The sequence below is a fragment of the Dermochelys coriacea genome, chromosome 1, assembly GCF_009764565.3.
Source record: "Dermochelys coriacea isolate rDerCor1 chromosome 1, rDerCor1.pri.v4, whole genome shotgun sequence".
NCBI lineage: Eukaryota > Metazoa > Chordata > Testudines > Dermochelyidae > Dermochelys > Dermochelys coriacea.
In genome coordinates this window covers 199,993,593-200,021,208 of record NC_050068.2, presented here as the reverse complement: position 1 = coordinate 200,021,208, position 27,616 = coordinate 199,993,593, and the positions used below count along the sequence as shown (strand labels likewise).

Below are 27,616 nucleotides of genomic sequence, written 5' to 3'. Positions count from 1 at the left end.
GCTCCAGCCTCTACCCAGGTTAGGCGTGATCTAGGTCTCCCTGGCAACCGGGGCAAGCAGCATTCTCGTCTATTTTCTCACGAGACTTCACCCCGCCCTCTCTTTGGTGCTTAGGCAAGGGAACGGAGAGAGAGAGGTTTGGCCCTTTTGAGCCGCCGTCTTCAGCGCAGGGCTGGACGGGTGAGTGAGGGGAGCTGGGGCTGGTCGCTGCTACCATGGCAACGCGAGTCGCAGCGGGCTCCCGGCACCGTGCGCAGGCGAGAGAGGGGCCGAGGCACGGGGCGGCTGCTGGAGCCCGGCGCGGAGTCCTGGCTCCCGCGGTCCAGCCCTTGGGATGGGCCCTTGCGCTGGCCACTAATGCGCTTAGCCGCGGGGCTTATCTCCGACTGGGGGGTGGCGACTGGCTCCTTTGCAGCGTGAACATTCATACGGTGGCGAAAGGTGCGTTGGACAGCCCCGCGGGGGCTCCCCGCACAGGGCTGGAGCCTGCTGGAGGTGACTGAGGTCCCTGCTTGGCTTTGCATTGCTACTCACGTGCTGGGCAAGCCGCTGTCAGCGCTCCGTGCCTCAGTTTCCCCACATAGGTAAAATGGAGTTAGTAGTAGTAATCTGCTTCGCAGGGGGGATACGTGCTCTTAATTCGTTAATGAATTTGTTGCAAGTTGCAATAGCTTGGCAGGAAAGCGTTATAAACATATAGTGTCTTAGTGATTTTTTTTTTTTCTAGGAGCTAGAAAAAAATGTCTGAGAGGCAGACTGGAAATGTTCTTAAAACTGTCCAGAGCATTACAGACTTTACAACTGCTTTGTGTTAATGAGGCAAATAAGTTAGCAAAGTCTACCAAAGGGTTAGTCTCATGAACTTAATGCAAAATTATGGTAATGATTAGTCTTCCCTCTATACCCTTTTGTTCATACAGAGTAATTTTTTTGTTAAGACCATAACTTTTTTGTTTTGTGTACTCTGTGTGCAATGTGATAGAGTTTAGATTGTGCTTAGAACTTTGCAACTTTATAAATGCTGAATTTCTTTCTTTTTGTGCATGTCAAGTCCCTACCATGATTTTATTTTTATTTCTTAATTGGATTACAGTGCTGAGCAGTGTACAAACACATAACAAAGACAGCCAGTAATCTGAAGACCTTACCATCTAAAGCCTCGTCTATTCACGAAAGTTTTGCCAGTATGTCTATATTGGTGAGAAGAATAAATTATACTGGCAAAAGCATACTTTTGCTTATATAGCTGAGTCATAAAAAATCACACCTGTAACGGGCATAACTAAGCCAGCAAAACTTTTAAATATAGACCTGGCCTAAGTGGAGAGCTTTTTACAGCTGAATGTGGTGGTCTGTGTGTAACTTTTTTTTTTTTTTAATGATTATTATCCAACAAAGTAAAAACAGTTTTATTTACTTTACTGTGCTGATTGAGGATTACAGTACAATAGAGACAGAAGTCTCACTAGATAATCCGGTTCACTCCTGTGCAAGGGCAAGGTGCTAGCTAACTGCACTTGAGAGAGAGAGATCCTTAGCTGGTGTAAGTCAGCCTAACTCTAATGAAAGTCAGTGGAGCTATGCCAATTTATATCACGTGATGGAGAAGAATAGAACATATTGAATGAGTAGTGCACTGTTTTTATTTGTTCTGTTTCTTAATTTCTCAAGCAGTTTTTGTCCAAGTATAATAAAGCACCATACGTAATTTGGGACCGCTTAGCTCTCAAAGTTCCTTCCCATCCTGTCTCTGATATCCTCGTTCTACTAAACCATGCTCTTTTCATGTGTACCAGTTAGTTTACAAAGTATTTCTACCCTATGTTGGGGTCCATAACTCATGAATATGCAATTTGTAATAAGATGTTGAATGAAATATTGGGTTAGAAGTTTAATGGTAAAGCCAGGATGGGCAGGGATGGTGTCCCTAACCTCTGTTTGCCAGAAGCTGGCAAGAAGGGAATGGATCTCTTAATGATGACCTGTTCTGTTCGTTCCCCCTGGGGCACTGGCATTGGCAACTGTCAGAAGACAGGATACTGGGCTAGATGGACCTTTGGTCTGATCCAGTATAGCCGTTCTTATGCTCTTAAGTACGAGACTATGACTAAGAATTAACTTATAGTTGAATATTATTACTTTGGTTGTACTTACCTAGTAAATGTAAAATTATCCAGAATAAAATATATAGTAGTAAAGCAGTATTTCTGATTATTAGGAATGGAAAGTTGAACTTGCTTAATAAACTTCACTAATTCATTATTATATAATCAAAATTTTGTGTGATAACTTTCCTATATTTAAAGCAGAAATAGAGAAAATTCTTTTTGGAAAAATTTTTGAGTAAAGAATGAATATTGAACTCCAGAATTAAAACTTTAAGAAAGCTGCACCAAATATCACAGAATGTGAAAGGACTATTATAACTATGTAGAACTTTATGCAAAGCATAAACAGCACAGTTACTAAAAAGACTTTAAATTGATACTGTTGATGAGTCAGTGACTTGAGAAAGGACTGAAAGATAGACTTTTGCGAGATCACAATGCCCTCTCCTGGGCAAACACAAATAGGGCAGCTCTTCCTGACTTGTCAGTGAAGAGACACATTTCCAGCAATGTGATCAGCACGTTGCTCCCCCAAAATTTGCAACTATTTATTGGGAAGGTGAACTATCAGATGTGACCATTTTTAGATAGGAATCCACTGCATCCATATATTTCAATGGGAAACAATACCTATAAAATAATTGGACCTATGCCAGTCAAGGATAGCTGTAACTGTACCAGTAAGGGTACCATCTGCCTACCAAAGATCAATGCTCCTACTACAAAGAAGCTGCCTGATCCCATGAACTGTTGTCACTTCTAGCTGAAGTGAGCCACCTTAGGGTAAATCTAACATTTTAATCTCCTGAGAGAGAGGTACTCTTTTTAATTGAGTCTTTCATGGATAACATCCTTGGGGAGTATTCGGTCCCAGGCATACATTTCTACCAGAAACCAGCCTTAGGAAGGAGGTTGCCTTCCTAAAGAAATAGACATCACGAAAATCCATCTTGCTCAAGAGCTATCAGTCTCCATACTGAACGATGAGATAAAACAATCCTGCTTCAGTATAGAGTCTGGGGTAATCGCTGTTTTCCCGTCAACAAACCCATAGGTGAACCCTGGGCTCTGAAGGAAGACCAGAAGTTCCTTGGGGAAAGAACTATGTTGCTTTCCTATATAATCAACCTATTGGACCAAATTCCCGTGTTGCATAATTCCAGGTTTAAAACTTCCATCGGAATATTGCTAAACTATTCTGTTCCAATAACTGAAAGACAGATTGTGAATAAATCCAAAGAACAAAGAAGCCTTACTGTGGTCAGCATAATAGAAACCTAAATTCCTTTCCATGCTAACAACCAAAAACTAGGTTCTTAGAATTGCGAGAGATAAGCTTTGCTATAGCACCTAAAGCACTGTTTTAATTAGCACTGTATTAATGCACAGATACGGTTGTATTCTTATTCTTTTAAGGCTGATTTAATCATTGCCCATGCTTATTAAAAATATGTTGGCAACTCTTTAAAGATGTTAACAAGGTGAAATTATAAGCGTTTGGTTATATGCTTTAAACTCAGCCTTTGCTGTGTCGTTGTACCTTTTTGGAGTTAGCGTTACTGGTCTGCTGCCTTTTATTCCAGTTTGAACTGCTTTAAAGGCTTAACTACTTTAACCCCTATTCTGACTGCCTTTCTGTCTATTTCCCTTTCATGCCTACTTTGCCAAACTAACAGGCACTGTTCTTGCCTGCGTCTGTATGAGTGAGCAAGTGACAGGTAATTTCTGTTTCACCCTCCCGCTTCAAAATCTGCTGTTCGTGCTGCTGTGTGTGCAGAGAGAGAGAGAGAATAACTTTTCATACTCTCCATTTCATTTAAACTGTAGTGTAGTCTGGAAAACTGTAGTTTGTCTATACTTATCCTGTTAAAAAAAGGCCCTATCAGAATTCATTCTAAAATTATGAAAACTTACTAATTGCTGTCTTCCTTTTAGTTTGAGAGAAACCTCAGACTGTGAATGAAATTTCTTTGTCTAACTCAAGCTCTGAGAGCAAGTTGAATTTTGATATTTCTTTGTCTTAAATTTCCAACATTCACTCTAGACTTTAAACATTTTCACAAATCATCCTCTTCCTCTAGATAAATTAACTGGGACTGCATTGTTGCATCCATCATTGCCTCTTAAAGACACCTTACTTCACCGTTCCTGATTTAAGCCTTAACTTTACACTGTTGCATTTCATGGTAACTATACCTTTCATGCCTTTCATCATCTCCTAATTAACTCAGTTTAATCCTTGTGCTATTGTAACTATTCTATTTTGCTATTGAAATGTTTTGTGAAAATTGTAACAGTAATTATGCATGTACGTACACTAAATATTAATATTGTGCTTAAAGCGGTCACATCATTTGAAGTTATTCTCTTGACTCTCCCAGTCAGTTTTGAAAGCATTTTGCTGAGAGTATTCAAAAGAAGTTACTACTTGGCTTTACTAAAGCTTGTTTAGTTTAAAATGCTAAAATTGTATTGCCTTGTTTTATTCAATTCCTAATTCAGTTTAAAGATTGTGATATAGCTCAAGTATATTAGTTCATAGAAACCTGATGGTGTGAAGTAGATTTGCCTGCATTTATTTTGTGATTCAATTGCCTCATTCAAATCTGTATTTACCCATAAAGTACTGTTTCTTTAATATGATTTTGAGTTATATTAAGGATTTGTAGTGCTGCCTTCTTCAGACATGCTGTACTCTTCTTTTAGTTGATTTTTCAAAGTGGTATTGTATCCTAAATGACTAATAGAATGACATAGATGTCTAATTGTGGTTATTTGTTCAACTTATACTTGCTTTGTGGTATTGTTTCCTTTGACCTAGCTGATGCCTTGATTTTTTTGATGTAGTTCTAGAATGTATACTCTATTTTAATATGGTTTCTTTTGCGTAGTTAACATATTGTATCACTCATTTATTTACCTTTTATGTAATCCTTATCTGCTCATTATTTTTGAATAATATTTTCTTTTATTTTTACTTCCATTACTAATTTTTGTAACTTTTAATTTATTTTAAAGTTGTTTCTTTGGTTGGTTGACATTCCCTAATGCATGAGAAAAGAATTCTTGGTGGTAGAATGTGGGACAAATTAATTGCTATCAATAACTCTATTTTTGGCTTTTGTATTCCCTAAACTACTCAGATGAGAAACAATTAGTTAATAATTCCATCCAGTTGTTTCTCTCAGTTATCAATGTTAATAGTTTGATAATCAATTTTAAAATTAGCTCATGCTCAACTCTTTGAAAGACATGTTTTTACCCCCACACCTAAATCCTGTTGTTTACGCTGGAAATGGAGGCATTTTTAAATAAATATTTTAAATGGGAACCAGTTATTTCGAGTTTGATTCTACAACTGCTTTGGATTTAGGACTCTCACTGGCTCCAGTCAAGTGTCTGATGCATCAGGCTCTTCTTGTTTTGAATACTCTGCTCTATGGGAAGTTATGAAAGGTCTATTCTAGGACATTGTGCGCCCCAGTTCGTTGCTGTGTTGGCTTTAACATGTGAGAATTGTTTCAATACCTTCTTTGAATGAACTGGTGGTGCCTATGCTGGTAACATGTTAAGGGAATAAATATATTGCCACTGCCACAGGCAGGATTGCCCTCCCCAGTACTGAATTGTTATAATAAATGAAACATCTCCACTGCTGTTTTTATAGCTATTGAGAGAGAGAACAACAAAGAAAAACTGGAATGGAAGCAGTAGGAGAGATGTTATCTGGTACCAGCACTGTAGTTATACATGCAAAATTGGTCTATGGCTAAAGAATAGGGACTAGAAGTTAGGAGATCATGGGTTCTCTTTCTACCTCTGCCAATGACGTTCTTTAAGACTGTGGATGAGTCAGCTTGCTTCTCAGTGTCTCAGATCCCCATTTTACAGGTGGGAATGAAAATATCTCCCTGCTTCATGGGTTGAAAGGCTAAATCCATTCACGATGGAAACCCCATTGGGAGCTTCTCTTGTAAAGTGCTATAGAAATACAGTAGCTAGGCGGTGGTATTGTCCACCACTTTACCTATGTGCCACAGGTATCAACAGTATATTGTTGTGCATCAATAAAAATCTTATGAAAATAACGATATTTTCCCCCCTTGTAGTATTGCTGTAACACAAAGCCAAAATGAGTGTCAAGAAAGACACTGATGACTTAAGAGAGGCTGGTGATTCAACAGAAAGTGCAGAATATGAGGATGATTTTGAAAAGGATCTTGAGTGGTTTATTAATGAAGAAAAAGAAAAAGAAGATGACGACGACCCTGGGGAAACAGAGGTATTTGATTAGGAAAATGCTAATTATTTTACAATAGACTTGCAGATTTTTAACAACTTGAACCCCACATACAATCAATGCAAAGTTTGATTTGAAATATGTATGTAATTGTAAACATGCTGATATTTAACTAGGAAAAGGGTATTCAGGATTCTAGTTGAAAGAGATGTGGTATACATGGCTTTTCCAGTTACTCAGATCATTCCGGTCTTTAAAATAGAAAAGCCAGTATTCCCTATAGGGACAAAGAGAATGTGCTTGGATCAAAAGTACTTCTTCCATTTCCTAGCTGGTGATCTTTAAGCATTTGTGCAACTCCCATTATACATTTTTTATGTTGCCTCATACTACTTTGCTACTCAAACTTTGGTTTATTCCAAATTACATGAAGATGAGAATATGGAGGGATGCAGTGAGAGAGGAATTAGTGCCAAAATGGAAGCTGATTATGAAATTCACTATTTGATAGCTTATCTCGGGCAGGCTATGTTTGGTACTGCCCTCCTACCACTCTTGTTATTCTTCTCTCCTTTCTGGCCTTTGTTGGGTGGAGGGACTGAAAGACCCTCCCCAATGGGACTCTAACAACAGAAATGAGCACCACATCCTCCTGTTCAAGTGTAAAACCACATGAGATAGAACTCCAAGTCCCACTGTTGCTGGGCCTTTTGGAGACCACAGCTTTCACATCATCACCTCTGGAGGCATGCCACCAGTTCTAATAGAAGGCTGAGCTCATAAGAATAGGGCCTTTTCCTGTAGCTTGCATCTCATCTGTGTGTTATATTTTAGCTATGTGACTGTTTTCTATGTACTGCACCTTTTGAATCTCTAAGGATGGTTATTTTGTATTCAGTTCAATGCAGACTGTGCTCTCTCATAGTGACTTTACTTTCATTCTTTCTTCTTTTAACAGATCAGACTGAGAGCAAATGGTTGCTTTTTGTGTATGGAAAATGGGTTTGTGTTGCCCTCCTTTTGGCCCTTTGTAGCATAGCTACATAGCACATGCTATGTTTTAGGTCTGTAATCGAGTGACTCAGTTGATTCAATCTCCCTGGTCACTCGATTACAGACCTAAAAGTGGCAATACTACAACAAAAAAAACCTTCAAAAACAGATTTTAACGAGAAACTGCTGAATTGGAATTAATTGGCAAAATGGACACCATTAAATTAGGCTTGAATAAAGACTGGGAGTGGATGGGTCATTACACTATTTCCCCATGCTTATTTTTTTCCCCTACTGTTGTTCACACCTTCTTGTCAACTGTTGGAAATGGGCCATCCTGATTATCACTACAAAAGGTGGGGTGTTTTTTGTTTTTTGTTTTGTTTTTTCCCCTCCGGCTCACCTTAATTGATCACTCTCATTATAGTGGGTATGGCAACACCCATTTTTTCATGTTTTGTGTGTGTGTGTGTGTGTGTGTGTGTGTCTGTGTGTGTATTTTCCACTGCATGCATCCAATGAAGTGGGCTTTGCCCATGAAAGCTTATACTCAAATTTGTTAGTGTTTAAGGTGCCACAAGTACTTCTCATTCTTTTTGCTGATACAGACTAACATGGCTACCACTCTGAAACCTGGCACAAACTGGTCTCTGGCGCAATTTGCTACTTTTCTGTTCCTGAACTTGCTTAAGCAATCTGAGCATGCTCAGTAACATCTGCTGAAGCCTCTGCCCTTACTCTGCTTTCACTTGGAATCATGATGTGTGCTGCCTTCTGTTTATGTGGACTAAAAAGGTGCAGAGGGGGCACGCTGGAGAGGAGGGATGGGCTGAATTTGTGCAGGAGAGAAAACTGTATACACGGGGGTAAAACAGACAGAATATGGGGCAGAGAGTCAAAATCAGGAATGGGGTAGAAGTGGAGTTAAGAAAGGAGTAGAGGCACTGCCAAACAGTGGCAAAGGGGAAAAAGACCAGAATAGCGAGGGGCAGAGAGGATGAAAGTTACCCCAAATGGGGTGAGCAATCTGTAGTGGTTGCAGAATTAGGATATAGTTGGCAGGTGGGCTTCCCCAGCAGGACAGCACCTCTCATCTGCTTCTTAGGGCCAGCCAGAAAGGATAAGGAGTGGGGTGGGGGTGGCAGGGGCTCCTGGGAAGGGATGGTAGAGAGGTCCCTCGAGACCTGAACAGACCATGACACAGAAGTTCCTAAAATACCTAAAGTAACAGTTACAGTAACTGGTTTTCAAATGTCAGTAATGTGACATATTTCCCCTTTTTTTAAATTATTAATTATTGCATGAACATGGCAAAAATCTGTTTTGTTTGTGATAGAGAGTAACAGGTAATGCCAAATGTGGTAATTTTACTTTCATCCATGGACCTGAGTTTAATGACTAAGGGTATGTCTACGCTGCCCATGTTACAGTGCGGCCACGGCAGCGCTGTGACATGGGCAGTGTAGTCACACTTTATCGCCAGCGGAGAGCTCTGCCGGCGATAAAAAATAACGACCCCAAATGAGGGGTGGTAGCTTTATGGCCGGGAGCACAGCTGTCTATACTGGCGCTTTTCAGCGCTAAAACTTTTGTCGCTGAGGGGTGTGTTTTTTCCACAACCCTGAATGACTAAAGTTTTGGCGTTGAAAGTGGCAGTGTAGCTACAGCCTAAATATAAGAATCTTGAACAGAATTGTTTAGCAAAACTTCACAACTTAATTAATTATGGATATCAGCTCTGCTAGAAGTAGAATGCTTGAGACCTGCTTCCAGCTGAATGTTTCACTGTTGGCACAATACTGCACAATAATACAGGTCTTTAAAACTCCCTGGACACACATTTACATGATACCCGTTGTAGTAGGTCCTGTCGGAACTAGGCATTTTCTGATGTCCTTAAATACACATTTACATAATCCATACTTTAAGCAGTCCTGGAATACTTATTTACACAGTCGACTGTGATCTCTCAAGAAAGCTATTGCAATCAATTGTCTGCTCTCCCACAGTTCTGTTAGGGGTTTGCCTCTTTTTAAATACCAAAGTGTAAGTTTGCCCAAGGACAAAAATGTAGTCCTCAGTGGAGTTTGTAGCCTGCTCAGCACAAAGAAAGTTTAGAGGGAATGTTGGCCACAGTCTTGTCACTGACAGGACCTCAGACAACCACTGCTGATCCTCCACACACACCCTCCCAACCCAGTTTGGAAAAGCAGCAAAGGAGTTTGTTACGCAGAACAGCAGGAACTTATGAAGATGTTTGAATTGTACTTAAGATCACGTGAGAGATGAATAAGGCATTTAGAGTGCCATTTCATTAGACTCTACCAGGACTTATGGAGGTGAACTTCTGTATGGTACCAGTTGTGCTAGAGGGGACAGTTATCTACGTAGCACTTTGTCTTCAAAGTGGGGTATAGACATTAACTATATGCTGTTGGTTTATTAATATATAGGTGTGTTTTCCCTCTGACCCCCTTTCTACTCATATTGGTTCCGACGTGCACCATGCAACAGAGAAGCCAGCCATCAGTCAGCCAGCCCTTTCCCAATCATCTTCCTCCTCCCTTCTGTCCTACCTCCACTTCCTTTCCTCTTTTCTCCTGTTTTGTTAAACTGCAATCCTGTTGATTTAAAAATGTCTTAAAACTCATGCATCTTATTTTTAATTAAAAACTTAAGCCACATTTTTTCTATAAGTGGTACATCTACAGAGAAATATGATTCCAGAGGTCCCTCATTTGTGTAAGTAAGATCACAACCCTAGAAGTCGTGTGCTCTGTGCAGAAATGGAAAAACAACTGAATGTTATTATCTGGGATTATTCTCCATTAAATTGAACATGTCACATATAATGTGTATACAAGATTTGATTGTTATACCATTAACATTCAGAATTATGGTTACCATACCAGCCTTAAAGATACCAATAAAATAAGGCGTATGTCCTATATTTTTTTAAAAAATTCTTCACTTGTATTACAAAATACCTTTGATAAATTTCAACTGAAATAATTAAAAAATATCCAAGTTAATTAGTTCCCCAGTTTGTTTGTTTTTGCTTTTTAACTTTTTCTTAATTTGAAACTAAAGGATGATTAGTCTGGTTCACTTTTGTTTGTACTATCATACATTTCCAGTGAACTTTAGCTTCTAGATTTTGGGCACCACCACATTACTGCAATGTTTGGGTTGCAACCACTGCAGGGGATTTTTTTCTCCTGTAAACTATTTAAATTAGAAGAAAAAACTTCAGCTTTAGTCAGTCTTTTATTTTCTTCTCTTGATGAGGTAGTTGTACCAGCCTCATCTTCATATCCTGATGAGTTTAAATCCTTCCATGAATTGCTGAAGAGCATTGCTGACTCCATTCAAATTCCATTAGAGAATTACAGAGGACTCATGACCAATGGTACTGGAAATTGTTACCACCTTTCATAAAATACAAATTTACACTTTTATCTCCTACAGTCCACCTCCTTGTCCATTTTTAGGGACCCCTCTACTGAGAGGCTTCTTCTACAAGATATAGAATTTCTCTGTTACAGTTGGGGATAGTAGAAACAGTATCCCCTCAACACAGAGGAGGAGAGGCTTTTATTCCAGATACGTCCTTATTTCACAGGAGGATGAAGACGCCATTTTAGATCTCAGACAGCTAAACACTACAGTTTGTCATTTAAGAATCAGAATGATCAGCTTAGTCTCAATAATTCCATTGCTAGTTCAAGGAGATTGTTCTCAAACTCAAAGAAGCTTATTTTCATCTAGATGAAAGCATACAAGAGGCTCCTAAGATTTATCATCAATCAGATTGCTATCAATGCAGAGTGCTTCCGTTTGGCCTAGCAACAGCACCAGAGTATTCATGAAGATGTTAGTAGTAATATCTGTGTCAAAAAGGGATAAGTGTAGTCGTATCTAGATGACTGGCTAGTTGAAGGGAGAGCTTATTAAGAGGCTCAAGAGTCAGTGCCCAGTCCTCTCCATCTCTCCCAAAATATGGGGTTCAGAATAAGAAGAACGCAAAGTACAGAGTTTGTAGGAGTGAGATTGGACTCCAGGGTAGTCAAAGCTCATTTGCCTTGTGAGAGGTTTCAGACCATGTCCATCGAATAAATCAACTGCAGTCAAGTCCTTGAATAACTATAGGATATTGTAGCTGTCTGCCAGGGTCACATTGCATTATGTACCTACATAACACCACATGACAAACTCCATCTTTGTTTGTATCTTTGTTTGGATGGGAAGCCCATCTAGATGGGCCCCTAGTGCAAGGAACCTGGATTCCACAAGAATCTTGGTTTACATCAACATACTTGAACTCAGAGCAGTTTACAATGCATGCAATCAGTTTCTGCCAATTATTCCAAATCAGTCCATTTAAATTATGTTAGAGAACACAACAGCAGTATATTACATAAGCAAACAGGGAGAAGAATATTCTTCCCTCCTGTGAAAAGAAGTAATAAGATTCTGGAATTGGTGCACATGCCATCAGATCACTCTGTCAACAGTTCACTTATGGGTGTACACAACACTAGCGGGTAATCTCTGCAGGCATTTTTTTCAGAGATCATGAATGAGTGCTTTTTGACTAAGCGGTACAAGCCATCTTTAGCTGTTGAGGTCAGCCAGCAGTAAATTTGTTTGTAATGGACACACACAAGAAATGTCAGAAGTTCTGTGCAAGAAAAGGACAGAGTCCAGGTTCTCTGATGGATTGCCTTTCAATTTCAATGGTGAGAAACCCTAATGTACGCATTCCTGCCAATTCCTCTTCTTCCAAGGGTACTAAGAACAATCAAAGCAACAGTTATTTTGGTAGCTTTGAGATGGCCACGATTATCTTGGCTTTCAGAGCTGCTTCATTTTTCCATCCGTTCTATGATTTGTCTGCCTCTAACATCTAACAGCCAGTACGTCCCTCGGCCTGTGCCGCTTCCAGCAGCTCCCGTTAGCCTGGAGCAGCGAACCATGGCCACTGGGAGCTGCAATCGGCTGAACCTGTGGACGCAGCAGGTAAACAGCCCGGCCCTAGCGGCGGAACAAGTTTGGGAACCGCTGCTCTAGACAAAGGAACAGTTGGCCTCCCTTGAATCGTCCACCCTTCACCTGGCAGTTTGGTATTTAGATAGATCTCTGAGTTAGAGAGATCATGTTCGTCTGAAGTCCAAGTAATCCTAATCAGTAGTAGGAAATGTTCATCAAGAAAATTTTACGATGCACAGTGGAAGAGGTTTGTATCTGATTGATGTCAACTATTACCCTTTTAATCTAGTATATCAGAGATTTTGGATTACATTAGATTGCTAAAAACCTGGGATATTTCACTCAGTTCTCTTAGGGTGTATCTAGTGGCCATTAGTGCATTCCATCCATCTATAGACAATTCTACTGTATTTTTTTTCACCTTAACGCATCTAGATGACTGAAAGGCTAGGGAGAGCATTTCCTCCAGTGTTTAAACCTATACTTATGTGGGACCTCAACCTAATTTTATCAATCTTAATGAGACCACACTTCCTTGCTTTACCGGCGGTTTGGGAGTCGCCTGCAGTGGAATACACATAGGGACAAGCACTCAAGAAACAAAAGTTACTTACCTTACAGTAAATGTCATTCTTTAAGACGTGTTGTCCCTATGTGTATTCCAGTATCCACCCTCTTTTCTGTCTGCTTCAGATAACTTTTAAACTATGTGGATTCATGGTAGAGAAGGAACTAGAATGTTGGTTGGTCCTGCACTGCCCTATATATCTCTGGTACTAGGCACTAGGATAGGCAGGGCACATACATGGGTCAGACAGGCACTGCTAGCAAGATTTGTCTGATGTCAGGGACATGAAACACGTGTATTAACAGTAGAATATAGATTCATAGATACTAAGGTCAGAAGGGACCATTATGATCATCTAGTCTGACCTCCTGCACAATGCAGGCCACAGAATCTCATCCACCCACTCCTGCAAAAAACCTCTCACCTATGTCTGAGCTATTGAAGTCCTCAAATCGGGGTTTAAAGACTTCAAGGAGCAGAGAATCCTCCAGCAAGTGACCCATGCCCCATGCTACAGAGGAAGGCGAAAAACCTCCAGGGCCTCTTCCAATCTGCCCTGTAGGAAAATTCCTTTTCGCCCCCAAATATGGCGATCAGTTGAACCCTGAGCATATGGGCAAGATTCACCAGCCAGATACTACAGAAAATTCTTTCCTGGGTAACTCAGATACCACCCATCTAATATCCCATCACAGGGGATTAGGCCTATTTACCATGAATATTTAAAGATCAATTAATTGCCAAAATCATGTTATCCCATCATACCTTCTCCTCCATAAACTTATCGAGTTTAATCTTAAAGCCAGATAGATCTTTTGCCCCCACTGCTTCCCTTGGAAGGCTATTCCAAATCTTCACTCCTCTGATGGTTAGAAACCTTCGTCTAATTTCAAGTCTAAACTTCCTGATGACCAGTTAATATCCATTTGTTCTTGTGTTCACATTGGTACTGAGCTTAAATAATTCCTCTCCCTCTCTGGTATTTATCCTTGTGATATATTTATAGAGAGCAATCATATCTCCCCTCAACCTTCCTTTGGTTAGGCTAAACAAGCCAAGCTCCTTGAGTCTCCTTTTTCCATTCCTCGGATCATCCTAGTAGCCCTTCTCTGTACCTGTTCCAGTTTGAATTCATCCTTCTTAAACATGGGAGACCAGAACTGCGCAGAGTATTCCAGGTGAGGTCTCACCAGTGCCTTGTATAACAGTACTAAACCTCCTTATCTCTACTGGAAATACCTCGCCTGATGCATTCCAAGACCGCATTAGCTTTTTTCACGGCCATATCACATTGGCGGCTCATAGTCATCCTGTGATCAACCAATACTCTAAGGTTCTTCTCCTGCTCCGTTACTTCTAATTGATGCGTCCCCAGCTTATAACTAAAATTCTTGTTATTAATCCTTAAATGTATGACCTTACGCTTCTCACTATTAAATTTCATCCCGTTACTATAGTTTACAAGGTCATCCAGATCTTCCTGTGTGATATCCTGGTCTCTCTCTAAATTGGCAATACCTCCCAGCTTTATATCATCCGCAAACTTTATTAGCACACTCCCACTTTTTGTGCCGAGGTCAGTAATAAAAAGAGTGGTCCCAAAACCGATCCCTGAGGAACTCCACTGGTAACCTCCCTCCAGCCTGACATAGGGACAATGCATCTCGAATTCCAGTTACTGTAAGATAGCAATTCTTTTCTGAGTTATAGGAATCCAAAAAGGCTTGGAGAAATCTGCAGAATGGGACATGTCAATAAATCTGGAGCTCAAAAAAGCATTTGTGTTCAAATCCTCAAATGTTTCTCCTTACAACTAGGACTTTTCAGACAAAATGGGCTATTTTTAACAAATATACATGGGGGTCAAAAAATAAGGGCTTGTAATGGAGAGCTGCTTGCAACTTTAAAAGCTGAGCTATGAACATGGCTTAAAAGTACTGATAAATTATTTTTCTTGATAACCATGAATGCATGTACAAAGTATTTTGTATTCCTTTATATTTAGTCCTGTGCATTAGATCTTGACAGATGCATCCAGTAAACTGAGTTTTATCTCTTTCCATTTTTATGCTACATAGTGACAAAAATGAACTTTTGAACACTACTAACACCTATATTTTAATGACTCACTTCTGAGCTCTGTCCTGTTTAAGCATGGTTGAAAAATTGTGCCTTGGTCACATACTTCATATACCAATTCTGAAGCTGATATTGGATTTTTTTTTTATGGATTTTTATGAGGGAGCGAAAATCAAGCATGTTATGAAAACTGAGTTAAACCTTGTGTGATCATGTACTAAAAGATCCTCTTCTAATGAATATTTGCAGAGGCTGGAAGGGGGCAGTGTGCTGTGAGAGAAGCAAAGCCCTGATTAGGGGGTGGGGCTTCTCTGATTGGTGGGCCTGTTAAGGCAACAAAGGAGCCAGAGGCACAGGAGCCAGCCAACAGAGCTAAAAACAGTGGAGTCTGAGTGGGAGTTCAGTGGGAGGGGGCAATCCCCTGTTACTAAGGGACTGAGAGTGACTTCTTGTGTTTTTGGGTGTGTTTGTGTGCATTGTGTGTGTGTGTGTGTGTGTGTGTATGTATGTATGTATGTATGTGTATGTGTGTTACCCAAATTGCGGAGGCTGGTAGGGGGTAGTGCACTGTGAGAGACTCTGATTAGGGGGTAGGGCTTCCCTGATAGAGGGCCTATAAAGACAGTGAATGGGCCAGCCAGCCAGCGGCTCAGGAGCCAGCACACCCAGCTGAAAACCAGGGAGTTTATAAGGGAAGTTTGTGGAAGTGGGTGTGTGGTGTTTGTTTTTTTTCAGTTCCTTGACAGAATCTTGGGAGGGAAGGCTATGACAAATACAGAGATAGCAGTGGTAGTGATCCAAGGAATGGAAGAGACAATGAAGATGACTGGATGCTATAGGAGTATATTATTCTAGAGCAGGTACCCCAAAAAGAGCTTTGTTTGTATGAAGTGCTGCCTAATAGAGCTGATGGAAGAGAAGATCTGAGGTTTGGAGATGCAGGTGGAAACTATGGTTGAATTTCGAAGGGGATTCGAGCAGATGATTGCGGGAAGGCACGAGGCTTAAAGGGAAAGTCAAGAGTCACAGATGGAAGCTGAAGTGGTAGACTGGGTATGGAAAGTGGTTAGTGGAACCATGTGACTGCGAGAACTACGTAGAGGAAAAGGCTAGTGAGGGAGAAATAAAGCTCAGGAACAGGTTTGCTGAGTTGGAAAATGAAGAAGGGGCACAGCAGGCAGTAACAAGGGGGAGGGCAAGGAAGAAAAGATTGGCTAGTTCTGTAAGAAGAGGGGAAGAGTCAATGGAGATAGCCTGAGTTCAGAGCCCCGTGAGGATACAGGAGAACTTGCAGAAGATTGCAGGGGAGAACAAAAGACAAGAGGACTTGCAGCCAGAAAGAATAGGAGGAGGGCCAGAGATTCACTCCAACACCAGGAAGAGGCAGGTCTATGTGACTGGTGACTCCCTACTAAGAAGAACCGACAGGCATGTTGCCAGAGCTGATCCAGAGAACAGAGGGGTGTGCTGTCCACTGGGAGCAAAGATAGTGGATGTGGACCTGAGGCTGAAGAGAATCCTAATAGGAGCAGGAAAGAATCCACTGATTTGTCCTAAAGAAATAGAAGGTCAGGTGATCTTCAGTGGGATTCTTATTGTTCTTAGAGGATGAGAATGAAGATGAGACAAGATTATGATGATCAACTGATGGCTCAGGAAGTGGTGAAAGGCTTTGGGATGTTTGACCACTGGGAGGCATTCATGAACAGAGGGCTATTCTCATGGGATGGACTCCATCCAAGTAGGAAGAGAAATAGACTTCTGGGATGGAGGTTGGCACAACTGATTGAAAGAGCTTTAAACTAGGAACTTGAGGAAGACACTTATGTAATCTCCATGCCTGATTCTAATGACCAGGAGGAAAATCAAGAAAGAGAATACATCAGTGGAGAAAGGAACAGCAGTGGGTAGGATAATGGACATTAAGAGGAGAGATGGTTGTTGTTAGTGCTGTGGCATGTTGTTGCTGCTGCCAGTGTCGCTATTCTTGGAGCTCCAATGTCAGCTGCACTAGCAGACAGTGCAGCATGTTAGTTCAGCAGACCTCAGTGTTGTTCACAAGAAATACCACAGGCTCGGTTCAGTGGCAAAGGCCTTTGGACAGGCTTATTGTCAACAAAGCATGGTACTAGCGCCCCATAGGAGCTACAGGTACACTAACACATGTATGCCCATGACAAGGTACCCCCTCAGTCAGTACACCAGGATGCTGTCCCCTTGGTGATTACAAAGTTGTCCCCTCCTATGACTTCTCCTCCTTTTATACGTTAATACAAACATGTTGCATATTATACTCCAGACCTTGTTAGTTGCCACCCTTATCTTTGTTCCTGCTAGTTTGAACAAAACATCCTTCTCTATTATCCTGTCCATCACATCCTTATCTTATGAGGGGTCAATGTGTTCTTGTACTATCTCTTTGGGATGCGTTTAGGTAGTTTTTTGAGAGATCTGTATTTTTTGCACCATTCTCTCCAGTCAGGAATGTGCTTACTTGGTGTTAGCTGATACCTAGTGTGTTGTTTTGCCAAGGCCAGGCCTATTCTGGTTCACAGCCTTTGGCTTACACTGCTGGTTATGCCGAGGGCTCCAGCAAGGCGTACAGTAGTGTCAGTACCAATGAACCCAACAGTCAGGTAGACAACACTGGCAGTAGAATGACTTCCAAATTGGGTGAGGAATCTGGGTAAAGCCAAGCAGAAACAACTAAGATATTTGCATACCAGTGCAAGGAGCCTTGGTAACAAAATAGAGGAATTAGAACTACTGGTGAAGGAAGTGAAACCAGATATTATAGGGATAACAAACATGGTGGAATAGTAATCATGACTGGAGTCCAGGTATTGAAGGGTATGTGTTGTTCAGGAAAGACAGAAGAAAAGATGGTGGAGTAGCATTATATATTAATGATGAGGTAGACTGTAAAGAAATTAGAAATGATGGAATGGATAAAACAGTCTGTGTCAATATCACTTTTGGGAAGAAAATTACCAGAGGTTCCCCTGGGATAGTGCTTGGGGTATGCTATGGACCCCCAGGATCTGATTTAGATATGGATAGAGACCTCTTTAATGTTTTTAATTAAACAAAGACTACCAGTAATTGTGTTGTTAGGAGAGACTTTAGCTTTCCAGATATAGATTGGAGGACAAGTGCTACTAATAATAGTAGGGCCGAGATTTTTCTGCATGTGATAGTCGACATGTTTCTTCACCAAATAGTTAGTGAACTGAAAAGAGGTGAGGCCATTTTAGATTTGCTATTGGTGAGTAGTGAGGACCTCATAGAAGATCTGATTGTAGGAGGCAGCCTTGGTTCAAGTGATCATGAGCTAATTCAGTTTGAACAAAAATAGATCTGCAACTAGCGTCCTTGATTTCAAACGGGCAAACCTTAAAAAATGAAGGGAATTAGTTAGGGAAGTGGACTGGACTGAAAAACTCAAGCAACTGAATGCAGAGGACACTTGGAATTACTTAAGTCAAAGTTGCAAAAACTATCTGAACCCTGTATCCCAAGTAAGGGGAAAAAATTTGTAGGGAAGGGTTGCAGACCAAGCTGGATAAGCAAACATCTCAAACAGGTGGTTAAGAGAAAACAGAGAGCCTACAAGCAATGGAAGGTAGGATGGATCAGCAAGGAAAGCTACCTCTTGAAGGTCAGAAAGTGCAGGGAAAAAGTGAGAACTACCAAAAGCCAAGCAGAGTTGTACCTTGCAAAGGAGATTAAAATTAATAGTAAAAGGTTCTGTAGCCATATAAATAAAAAGAAAGAAAACAAGAAGTGGGAACGCTAAACGCTGAGGATGGGGTGGAGATTAAAGATAATCTAGGCATAGCCCAACACCTAAACAGATACTTTACCCTTATTAAAAACTGAGGCAATGAGAAGGTTAGATACAATGGCAGGGTGGCTAATGAGGGTATGGAAGTAGAAATTACCACACCCAAGGTGAAAGTCAAACTCAAACAATCTAATGGGACTAAATTGGGGGGACATCCAAGAATATTAAAAGAACTGGCATATGAAATTGCAAGGATTTTAATCGATCTGTGAATTTAAGACTGGATAATTGCTGCTATAGTACCTATTTTTAAGAAAGGCCTGTAGTTTACTAGGTCACTTTTTTCCTGTTAGTTTGACCTCAGTTGTATGCAAGGTCTTTGAACAAATGTTGAAAGAGAAAGTAAAGGATACAGAAGTAAACAGTAATTGGGATAAAATACAACATGGTTTTACAAAAGGTAGATTGTGCCAGACCAACCTGATCTCCTTTGAGAAGATACCTGTTTTTCAGACAAAGGAAATGCAGTAGATCTGATCTATCTAGATTTCAGCAAGGCATTTGATACAGTTCCACATGGGAAAGTTAGTTAAATTGGAGAAGATGGGGATTAATATGAGAATTGAAAAGTGGATAAGGAACTGGCTAATAGGGAGACTATAATGGGGATCTTACTGAAAGGTGAACTGTCAGGCTGGAGCAGGGAGGTTACTAGTGGAGCTCCTCAGGGATTGGTCTTGGGACCTATCTTCATTAACATTTTTATTAATAATCTTGACACTAAAAATGGGAGTGTGCTAATAAAATTTGAGGATGTCACAATGTTGGGAGGTATTGCCAATATGGAGGAGGACTGGAATATCATGCAAGAAGATCTGGATGACCTTGTAAACTGGAGTAATAAAAATGGGATGAAATTTAATAGTGCAAAATGCAAGGTCATGCACTTAGGGACTAACAAGAATTTTTGCTATAATGTGGGGACTTATCAGTTGGAGGCAACAGAGGAGAAAGAGCTGGGTGTATTGGTTGATCACAGGATGATGAGAGCCACCAATGTGATATGGCTGTGAAAAAAGCTAATGCAGTCCTAGGATGCATCAGGCAAGGTATTTCCAGTAGAGATAGGAAGTGTTAGTACCATTATACAATGCACTGGTGAGACTGCATTTGGAATACTTTGTGCAATTCTGGTCTCCCACATTTAAGAAAGATGACTTCAGACTGGAATAGGTTTAGAAAAGGGCTACTAGGCTGATCAGAAGAGTAACCTACCTTATGAGAGCTTGGCTTGTTTAGCCTAACCAAAAGAAGGCTGAGGGGAGATATGATTGCTCTCTATAAAGATATCAGAGGGATAAATACCAGAGAGGGAGAGGAGTTATTTAAGTTAAGCACCAATATTGATACAAGAACAAATGTATATGAACTGACCATCAATAAGTTTAGGCTTGAAATTGGACAGATTTCTAACCATCAGAGGAGTGACATTCTGGAACAGCCTTCCAAGGGAAGTAGTCAGGGCAACAAACCTAACTTTTATGTAGACTGAACTTGATAAGTTTATGGAGGGGATGGTATGATGAGAATGCCTACAATGGCATGTAACCGATGTATGACTGCTAGCAACAAATATCTCCAATCACCGGTGATGGGTTACTACAGAGAATTATTTCTCAGGTATCTGGCTGTTGGGTCTTGCCCACATGCTCAGGGTCTAACTGATTGCCATATTTGGGGGCAGGAAAATTTTTTCTTCGGGGTCAGGTTGGCAGAGACTCTGGGGGTTTTTCACCTTTCTCTGCAGGATAGGGTATGGGTCGCTTGCAGGATTCAACTACTGTAAATGGTGGATTCTCTGTAACTTGGAGCCTTTATCATGATGTGAGGACTTCAGGAACTCAGCCAGAGGTTATTGGTATGTTACAGGAGTGGGTGTAGTCTGCAGTGTTCAGGAGGTCAGACTAGATGATCATGATGGTCCCTTCTGGCCTTAAAGTCTGAGTAATATGCTCAAAGGGGCATATTCAGTTCTTTGCCACGGGAGCTTAAACTGTAAATTTCCTGATTTCTGTGGTTTTAAAGTCCCAACCTCAATGATATATTATGAATGTATAAACTACCCAGTGTTAGTTTTTAACTTATTAGAGAGGTTATTTCTTATACAATTTAAAAAGGAGGACTCTCTTTCTTTTTAAAATCTTGATCAGAATGAAGAGGATGTAGAAGCAAATATTGACGAAGACAATGAGGAAAGAGAAGAATGTGTAGATCAGCTTCCTCAGCCTGATGCAGATCTGGAGGAGAGTCCACCAAATGAAGAAAAATCTGTATCCGTACCCGAAGTTAAACCATTGGATCATACATCTGATACTGACAGTGAAAGCTCCATTCAGGAGTCCAAGCTGGAAAACCAGCACGAACTGGATGAGGAAGATGATGAAGAAATAAAGCGCTATATTTTGGAAAAGATCGAAGAAGCCAACAAGCTGCTGGAGAACCAAGAACCTCTGGATGAGAATAGAGAAAGGAAACTAAAATTCAAAGATAAATTGGTAGATCTGGAAGTTCCCCCTCTAGAAGATACGGAAGCTTATAAAAATGATCCTGAAAGTGAAGAGGATATTTCAAGTAGGCTGTCTCAACTGCATATTTCTAATGAGCCAGGACTGGAAAGCATGTCTTTTTCACTTAATGGTGGCAAGGATGAGGAACACAAGGATGGCAAGATCCTAGTAGAGAAAGATGGGAAGTTTGAACTCTTGAGTTTACGTGATATTGAAAGCCATGGCTTTTTGCCCCCGATAAGTGTTTCTTTCACTGACATTGAAGCTCAACCTATTTCTCCTAAGTTTTCCCATTCCATTATTTTTGGCACTCCCAGTCTAAGAAAGGAAGAGCCTTTAGTGCAGCCAGGGGTAAATGCTTTCTTTCCCATTGGAGAAGAGTCTGTCTGTTTCCCTAAGCCTCCACCTAACCCTAAGTATCGCCCAAACTCAGCCATCAACATGGCAAGAAGTGGGGGAATGGGAAGAACTCCCCGCAGAGTGCAGTCTGCAAATGTTCCTTTGAGAAGCTCCACCTATGGTCTTTCACCCAAACAAAAAGAGATGCAAAAACAGATGCAACAAAGGAAAGAGAAACTAAGGAAAGAGGTGAGAGTACAAAGGAAATAACCAGAACATAGTGACCACCAGACCTTCTGTGTTTCTCAAACTTAATGGAAAATATTGCTTCTCAAAAGCCATTCAGTTGATCGTTTCCCCAATGGTATAATAATACTTTGCACTTAATAATCCAAATCCATAAAAATCTCTTTCATTAAAAACTAGTTAAGGCAACGCTCATGCATGGAAAGCAAGGAAATGTCCATTTAATATATCCATAAACATGCCTACCCCCATCACATTCACCATTTTCACTGACACTCTTCCTTTCTGTTCATAAGTTCATACATCTCTATGTACAGTAACTGAATACACACACATGCCCCACACGCCATCACATTTCAATCCAAAACCTTAACTCTGACCTCTGTGACGTTGTTAGAATCTGTATGCTGAATAAGTATGTGATATATGGTTTTCCCATGGGGAACTGTTTGGGAGTTAAAGGTTTGCATTGAAGTGTGACTGTAAGGAATGTGGTGTGTGTAGTGTGTTTGATGTATATGTTGGCAGTATATGGAACTTATTTAAAGAGCGGCAGAGTCTGTTGGTGAATGTGGTGTGTGGGTGAAAGTATGCTAAAGAAGACTACTGTAACTGGACATTTCCTTGCTTTTAAAGGTTTGTGTGGGTGAGTGTTGCCCTCAAGCAACCTCAAAGGTTTCCTTTGTGGGAATTGCTTGTGTTTTTTATGTAGGGGTTCAATGGAAAACAACTCAAGTACTCAACTCTCAACACTGTTATGTAGGAAAGAAATTTCAAACAAGACATAGGGCTTGTTTCAACTTGAAATATTGCAGTGCCATTGCTGCAGCAGCGCTTCACTGAAGGCACTCACTGCCTACACTGACGGGAGGGCTTCTCCTATCGTCATAATTAATCCACCTCCCCAAGAGGCGGGAGCTAATTTTTCCCGTCAACCTAATGTTGTCTACGCTGGGGGTTAGGTCGGTTTAACTGCATCTTTCGGGGGAGGTAGACTTTTTTTTTTCCACATCCCTGAGTGATGTACTGATCGAATTTCATTGTGTAGAACGGGCCTTAGACAGACCTATTGTAGAAGGCCAGATCAGTGCCTTTATTTTATAATCATGTACTAAAGAGAAGAAACTGTACTATGATTCCTCTTGGCTCTCAGGAAAATAATATGTAGTAGGAAAAGTAAGTTTCTGAAAGATTGTGTGTAGCAGAGACCTCAAAAATGTGTAACAATTGTCAGTTTTTGAAGACAATTGCTAAAAGATTTCAGGGAAAAAGATATTTGGACTTCAAAGGAGTGGTATTTTGGTATTTTGAATTTGATGGGTGCATAGATTTTGTGCCAAAGAGGAACAAAATATCATGAGACAAAATTTCTGAATAGTTTGGTTTATTGGAATGCTTGGCAATGACCAAAATATCCTCAAACGTTCACAGACCTCTCAAAGACTGTTTTCTGCTTTTTTTAAAAAGCAATCCATCATGTTAGCTTCAGAGAAGTGTTAAGCTATCAGTGTCTCCATGATTAAATGACATTCTCCTCAACTCCAATGCGTGGTCACTCCAGAAACCTCTATTATAGGCTAATGCCTGCAGTCACAAAACTGTTGATTTTTAGTGTCTGTCTAGGCAGGAGAAAATTTGTAACGAATTTTGAAAACAGGTCAGTGAAACTTATTTTAAACCACTTAGAGCCATAGGGTAGATCGGGTTTAAAGTGTCCTGACCCACTTCTACTGAACCTCCAGTGATTTGAGACAAAGCATGGAAGGTTTCTGGAAATTGAGGTTGTAATAATAAGGGTTAGAATGAAAGCCTCCAAATGTAACCTTAATCACAGAGGTGCTCAAGGCCAGTTTTCTCCTCAAGGTAGTATTGACTTGATGTGTCCGTTGATTATTCCCATTTCTCTCAGTATGTTTTAGGGCAAGTAATTCAGACTATTTTTGGTGTTCGCTCTGACGCTGAACCCCTTTGCATGTGTCAGATTAACACCTTTCTTGTAAGATATTACTCAATCCTTAATTTCACACAAGGAAGCAGCACAAAAAAAACAACAGGAAGAAGAAAAGAAGAGAGAGAATGACATGGTCTTTAGAGCTTGGTTGCAGAAGAAAAAAGAACAAGTGCAGGAAGAGAAGCGAATTCAGCGTGCAAAGGAACTAGAAGGCTCAAATAGTAGAGTAAGTTAAGACCTCTCCATCCCATACCTGTTAAGTGTGCTGTAAGTATTCAGAAAAATTGAAATTTACACCTATTTTGCTCAGCTCAGCATTATAAAAATGAACATAGCAAGGAATATTCCATGTTTGCCACACTGTTTTCTCTTAAAAGTGCTAGAACTGCTCATATATCGGAATTTTCCAGTTTTAACAGGATGAATCATGCAGCAAGCTGTGCTCATGTGACCTTTATGGTCATAGGATCACTTATGAGAAATGTTACTATATTGCATTTAATATGATGATGATTTGGGAGCTTTGCCCTATGGTGAATCACAACCAGGAACTAATGTTTGTGAAGTGTCTCCATTAGCATTTATTTACACTTGTGTTAGCAAGCGATTTACACGTGTTACAACGGCAGCCAAAAACTCTAGTCTTAGAACCAGGACTTTGTGTCTCAGGTTCTAAAATGGGGGTGGTAATACTTAGTAAGGTTGTGAGGCTAAATTCAGCATTGTTTATAAAGTATGTTTCATAACCTGGGATGGAAGATGCTAGAGAAATTCAAAGTAGTACTGTTATATTAATTTCAAAGACAAACTGCATATTTAATTGTGTGTGTGTGTATGTGTGCGCACTTTATATAGCAGGAGAACAGAGATCCAGAGGAAGCTTTCAGGTTATGGCTTAAAAAAAAGCACCAAGATCAAATGAAAGAAAAACAAATGGAAATCCTTAGACGCCAGGAAGAGTGCCTGTACTTCCTTCCAAGAACAGAGGAATGTGACAGAGCCTTTAAACAGTAAGTCTATGGTTCTTATTTTCTACGGAGCAAGGAAATTCGAATGTTATGTCTTTCAGCAACTTAAATTATAAAATTTATTTTATAATGCAACTTTATTTGTTAAGCATCTGTTATGAAAGCTACATTTTAAAACGTTTGAAAGGGAAGCAACATATTTTGAATGAAGTGAATTATAGTGGCTGGGGAAAGAAGTGAAGAGGAGGTTTTCAGCAAAGATTTGAGAACTATCCTCCCCTTTGTTCCTATGGGTGTAAGAGCCTTCTTCTGTGTTGTTCCTAACACCTGGTACAGCCTCACTCTTTCTGCCTCATTGATGCTCACTCTTCTTCCAAATTTCTCCTTTAAAATCTCTCAATTTCTCTTTCCTCGTCATTATTTAATGCAAGTATTTTGGGATGCTGTTTGTATGAAAAATCTACAAAATAAGGCTGTTTTATTCTATATGCCTCTAGCCAAGGTGCACAACCCAGTGCTGAGTGACTTTCGTCTAGTAAAGAAAGTCCAGCTAATGTTTAAAGCAGTTAAAATATCTAGATCTGATGCTGGCTGAACATCCCTTTACTATTTTAGTTTCTCTAAAGCAGAAAGCAAGATGTTGTTGTGAAAAACATAGCTTACTATCTAATTTTAAACTTGTAAAGTATGTGGGAGACACTTTTCCTCAGAATTGAAGGCAGAACTGGCCTATCAGATGTGCCATCCTTTGAACACAGAAATGGAGTCCTTTACATTCTTCACAGATGATGAAAACTACAGCCCTTTTAGCCCTGTTGTTTTGGGGGGCCTGGCAGTCTGAATATCCACAGATGCCTAGGGCCAGTCCTGACTAGAATCTGGTGAAATCACTTTCAGTTCCTCTGACCCTCCTCCCAACCTTATTGTACTCCTCCAATTGAAGTTTTCAGGCAGTGCCCTCCCCAGCCTCCTCCCAACATCACCAACTCCTGCTGGTTCCCAGCCTGCTGATCAAGGTGCAACCCCATAGTAGGAAGTTGTATTGGGAACATAGGCTGTAGATCAGTAAAGGGGTTTCTGGAAAAGGCACTGCATTTGCTTCAGGCAAAGGGTTCCACTCTTCTCACTGCTGACACTGTTGTAGATCTGTCTCACTAGTTTCCCCGATGTGCTTTGACCCTAGAAAACAATTAATTCCTGGATGTAGCCTGTTTGCTAAGTGATGCAGTGGCTTTAGTTAACTCTCCCCGTTAAGAGAACAGTTGTCTGCTTTGAATACAGCCAGAAGTGATGGCCAGTGAGTGGTCAAAAACTTTTTTTAATCGCTATCCGTGCTTCCAAAGTTGTTTTTCTCCACAGATGGCTAAAAAGAAAGAGAGAGGAAAAGCGAGCAGAGGAACTGGCTGCCAAAGCGCGATCGAGGCAACTTAGGCTAGAAGCCAGAAGAGCAAAACAAATCCAGAATATCCTCTGCACCATTTCTGAACCTAAATCCTTCCGCTTCACAGACCATTACAGCTGAAGGTTTGATGTGTGTCGATTATTAATGTCAGCTGACATACCTATTATGGCTTGAGCTGTGATTCTTGACAACCGGTGCCCTTTTATGGTATTTAAAAATCTTTAAATAATTTAAAAATTTTCTCTTAACTGACAATGCATTTACTACTTACCATTTATTTATTTATTTATTTATTTAGAATTTGAACCTGATTCTGTTGTGTGTATGACTCAGCAGTGCTCTCAATCCCACTGAGCCAAAGTGAGAATAAATATCCATATAGCTGTGGCAAGTTTGCTTTGCTTTAATTATGTTTGGCATGTTCATGCAGGGGACAGTGACCCTATATTTATCTTCGAAGAGACCACAATGGACAAAGTGACATTATCTCACAGAAGATTCACTCTATTTCATTCTTCTGTTTCTGGGCTAACACCTCACTCGTATAGCTCAGATTACATTCTGAGCTGTATCTTCTTAATGAACCCTTCCAAATTGTACTTACTGACAGGAAGTAAAGGATGAGTTCTTTCCTTGCCACCCATCCTGGTAAAGGGCAGGGGAGAACATTCTATGTCAGGGCTCGTTAATTTGACAGTTTTGCAAGGGTGCTTTAATTTGTTCGATGGCTGGTTATGCAAGAGGTTCAGACTACATTGATCAGTGTTCCTTCTCTTCTGCCTTTACTCTATTAATCTAATTCCAGGGTGGCCAACCTGAGCCTGAGAAGGGGCCAGAATTTACCAATGTACATTGCCAAAGAGCGACAGTAATATGTCAGCAGCCCCTCATCAGCTCCCCCTGCCCACTGGCAGCCCTGCTGATCAGCATCTCCTGATCAACTGTTTTGTGGCATGCAGGAGGCTCTGACGGGGAAGGGAGAAGAGCGAGGGCGTGGCAGGCTCAAAGGAGGGGGTGAGAAGGGGCAGGACCTGTGGCAGAACCAGGGGTTGAGCAGTGAGCATTGGAAAGTTGGCACCTGTAGCTCTAGCCTGGGAGTTGGTGCCTATACAAGGAGCTGCATATTAACTTCTGAAGAGCAACATGTGGCTCCGGAGCCACAGGTTGGCCACCCCTGATCTAACTGTTAAAGCAAACCAAGCTGGACCAACTTTGGCTCTAATTTCTCTGTCCCTGTCTTGATATCTAAAAGTCATGCTGTTCATTCCACCATAGACGTAGGAATGGCTGTATTTGTTTGTGTTTTAAAGAGAGTAAATATGAACCTTTTTTCAAACAGTTTCAACTGATTTCATTCCAATTCTTTGCCCACACCTTTAGTG

General features: G+C 40.6%; 1 protein-coding gene across 9 annotated transcripts; it reads left to right on the top strand.

The window, feature by feature from the left end:
- Nucleotides 1-91: 91 nt before the first annotated feature.
- Nucleotides 92-26,621, top strand: CCDC181 (coiled-coil domain containing 181). 9 transcript variants are annotated; one of them, XM_038382144.2, is made up of 6 exons: nt 92-180; nt 6,218-6,390; nt 20,972-21,916; nt 23,944-24,090; nt 24,723-24,874; nt 26,192-26,621. In XM_038382144.2, exons 2-6 carry the CDS (start codon nt 6,241-6,243, stop codon nt 26,352-26,354), a joined length of 1,557 nt encoding a protein of 518 aa, XP_038238072.1. In that variant the 5' UTR covers nt 92-180; nt 6,218-6,240; the 3' UTR covers nt 26,355-26,621. The 9 variants fall into 9 exon arrangements, with proteins under 9 accessions (XP_038238072.1, XP_038238014.1, XP_043367590.1 ...); XM_038382086.2 differs by having other exon boundaries at nt 24,720-24,874; XM_043511655.1 differs by having other exon boundaries at nt 144-257.
- The last annotated feature ends 995 nt before the right edge of the window (nt 26,622-27,616 follow it).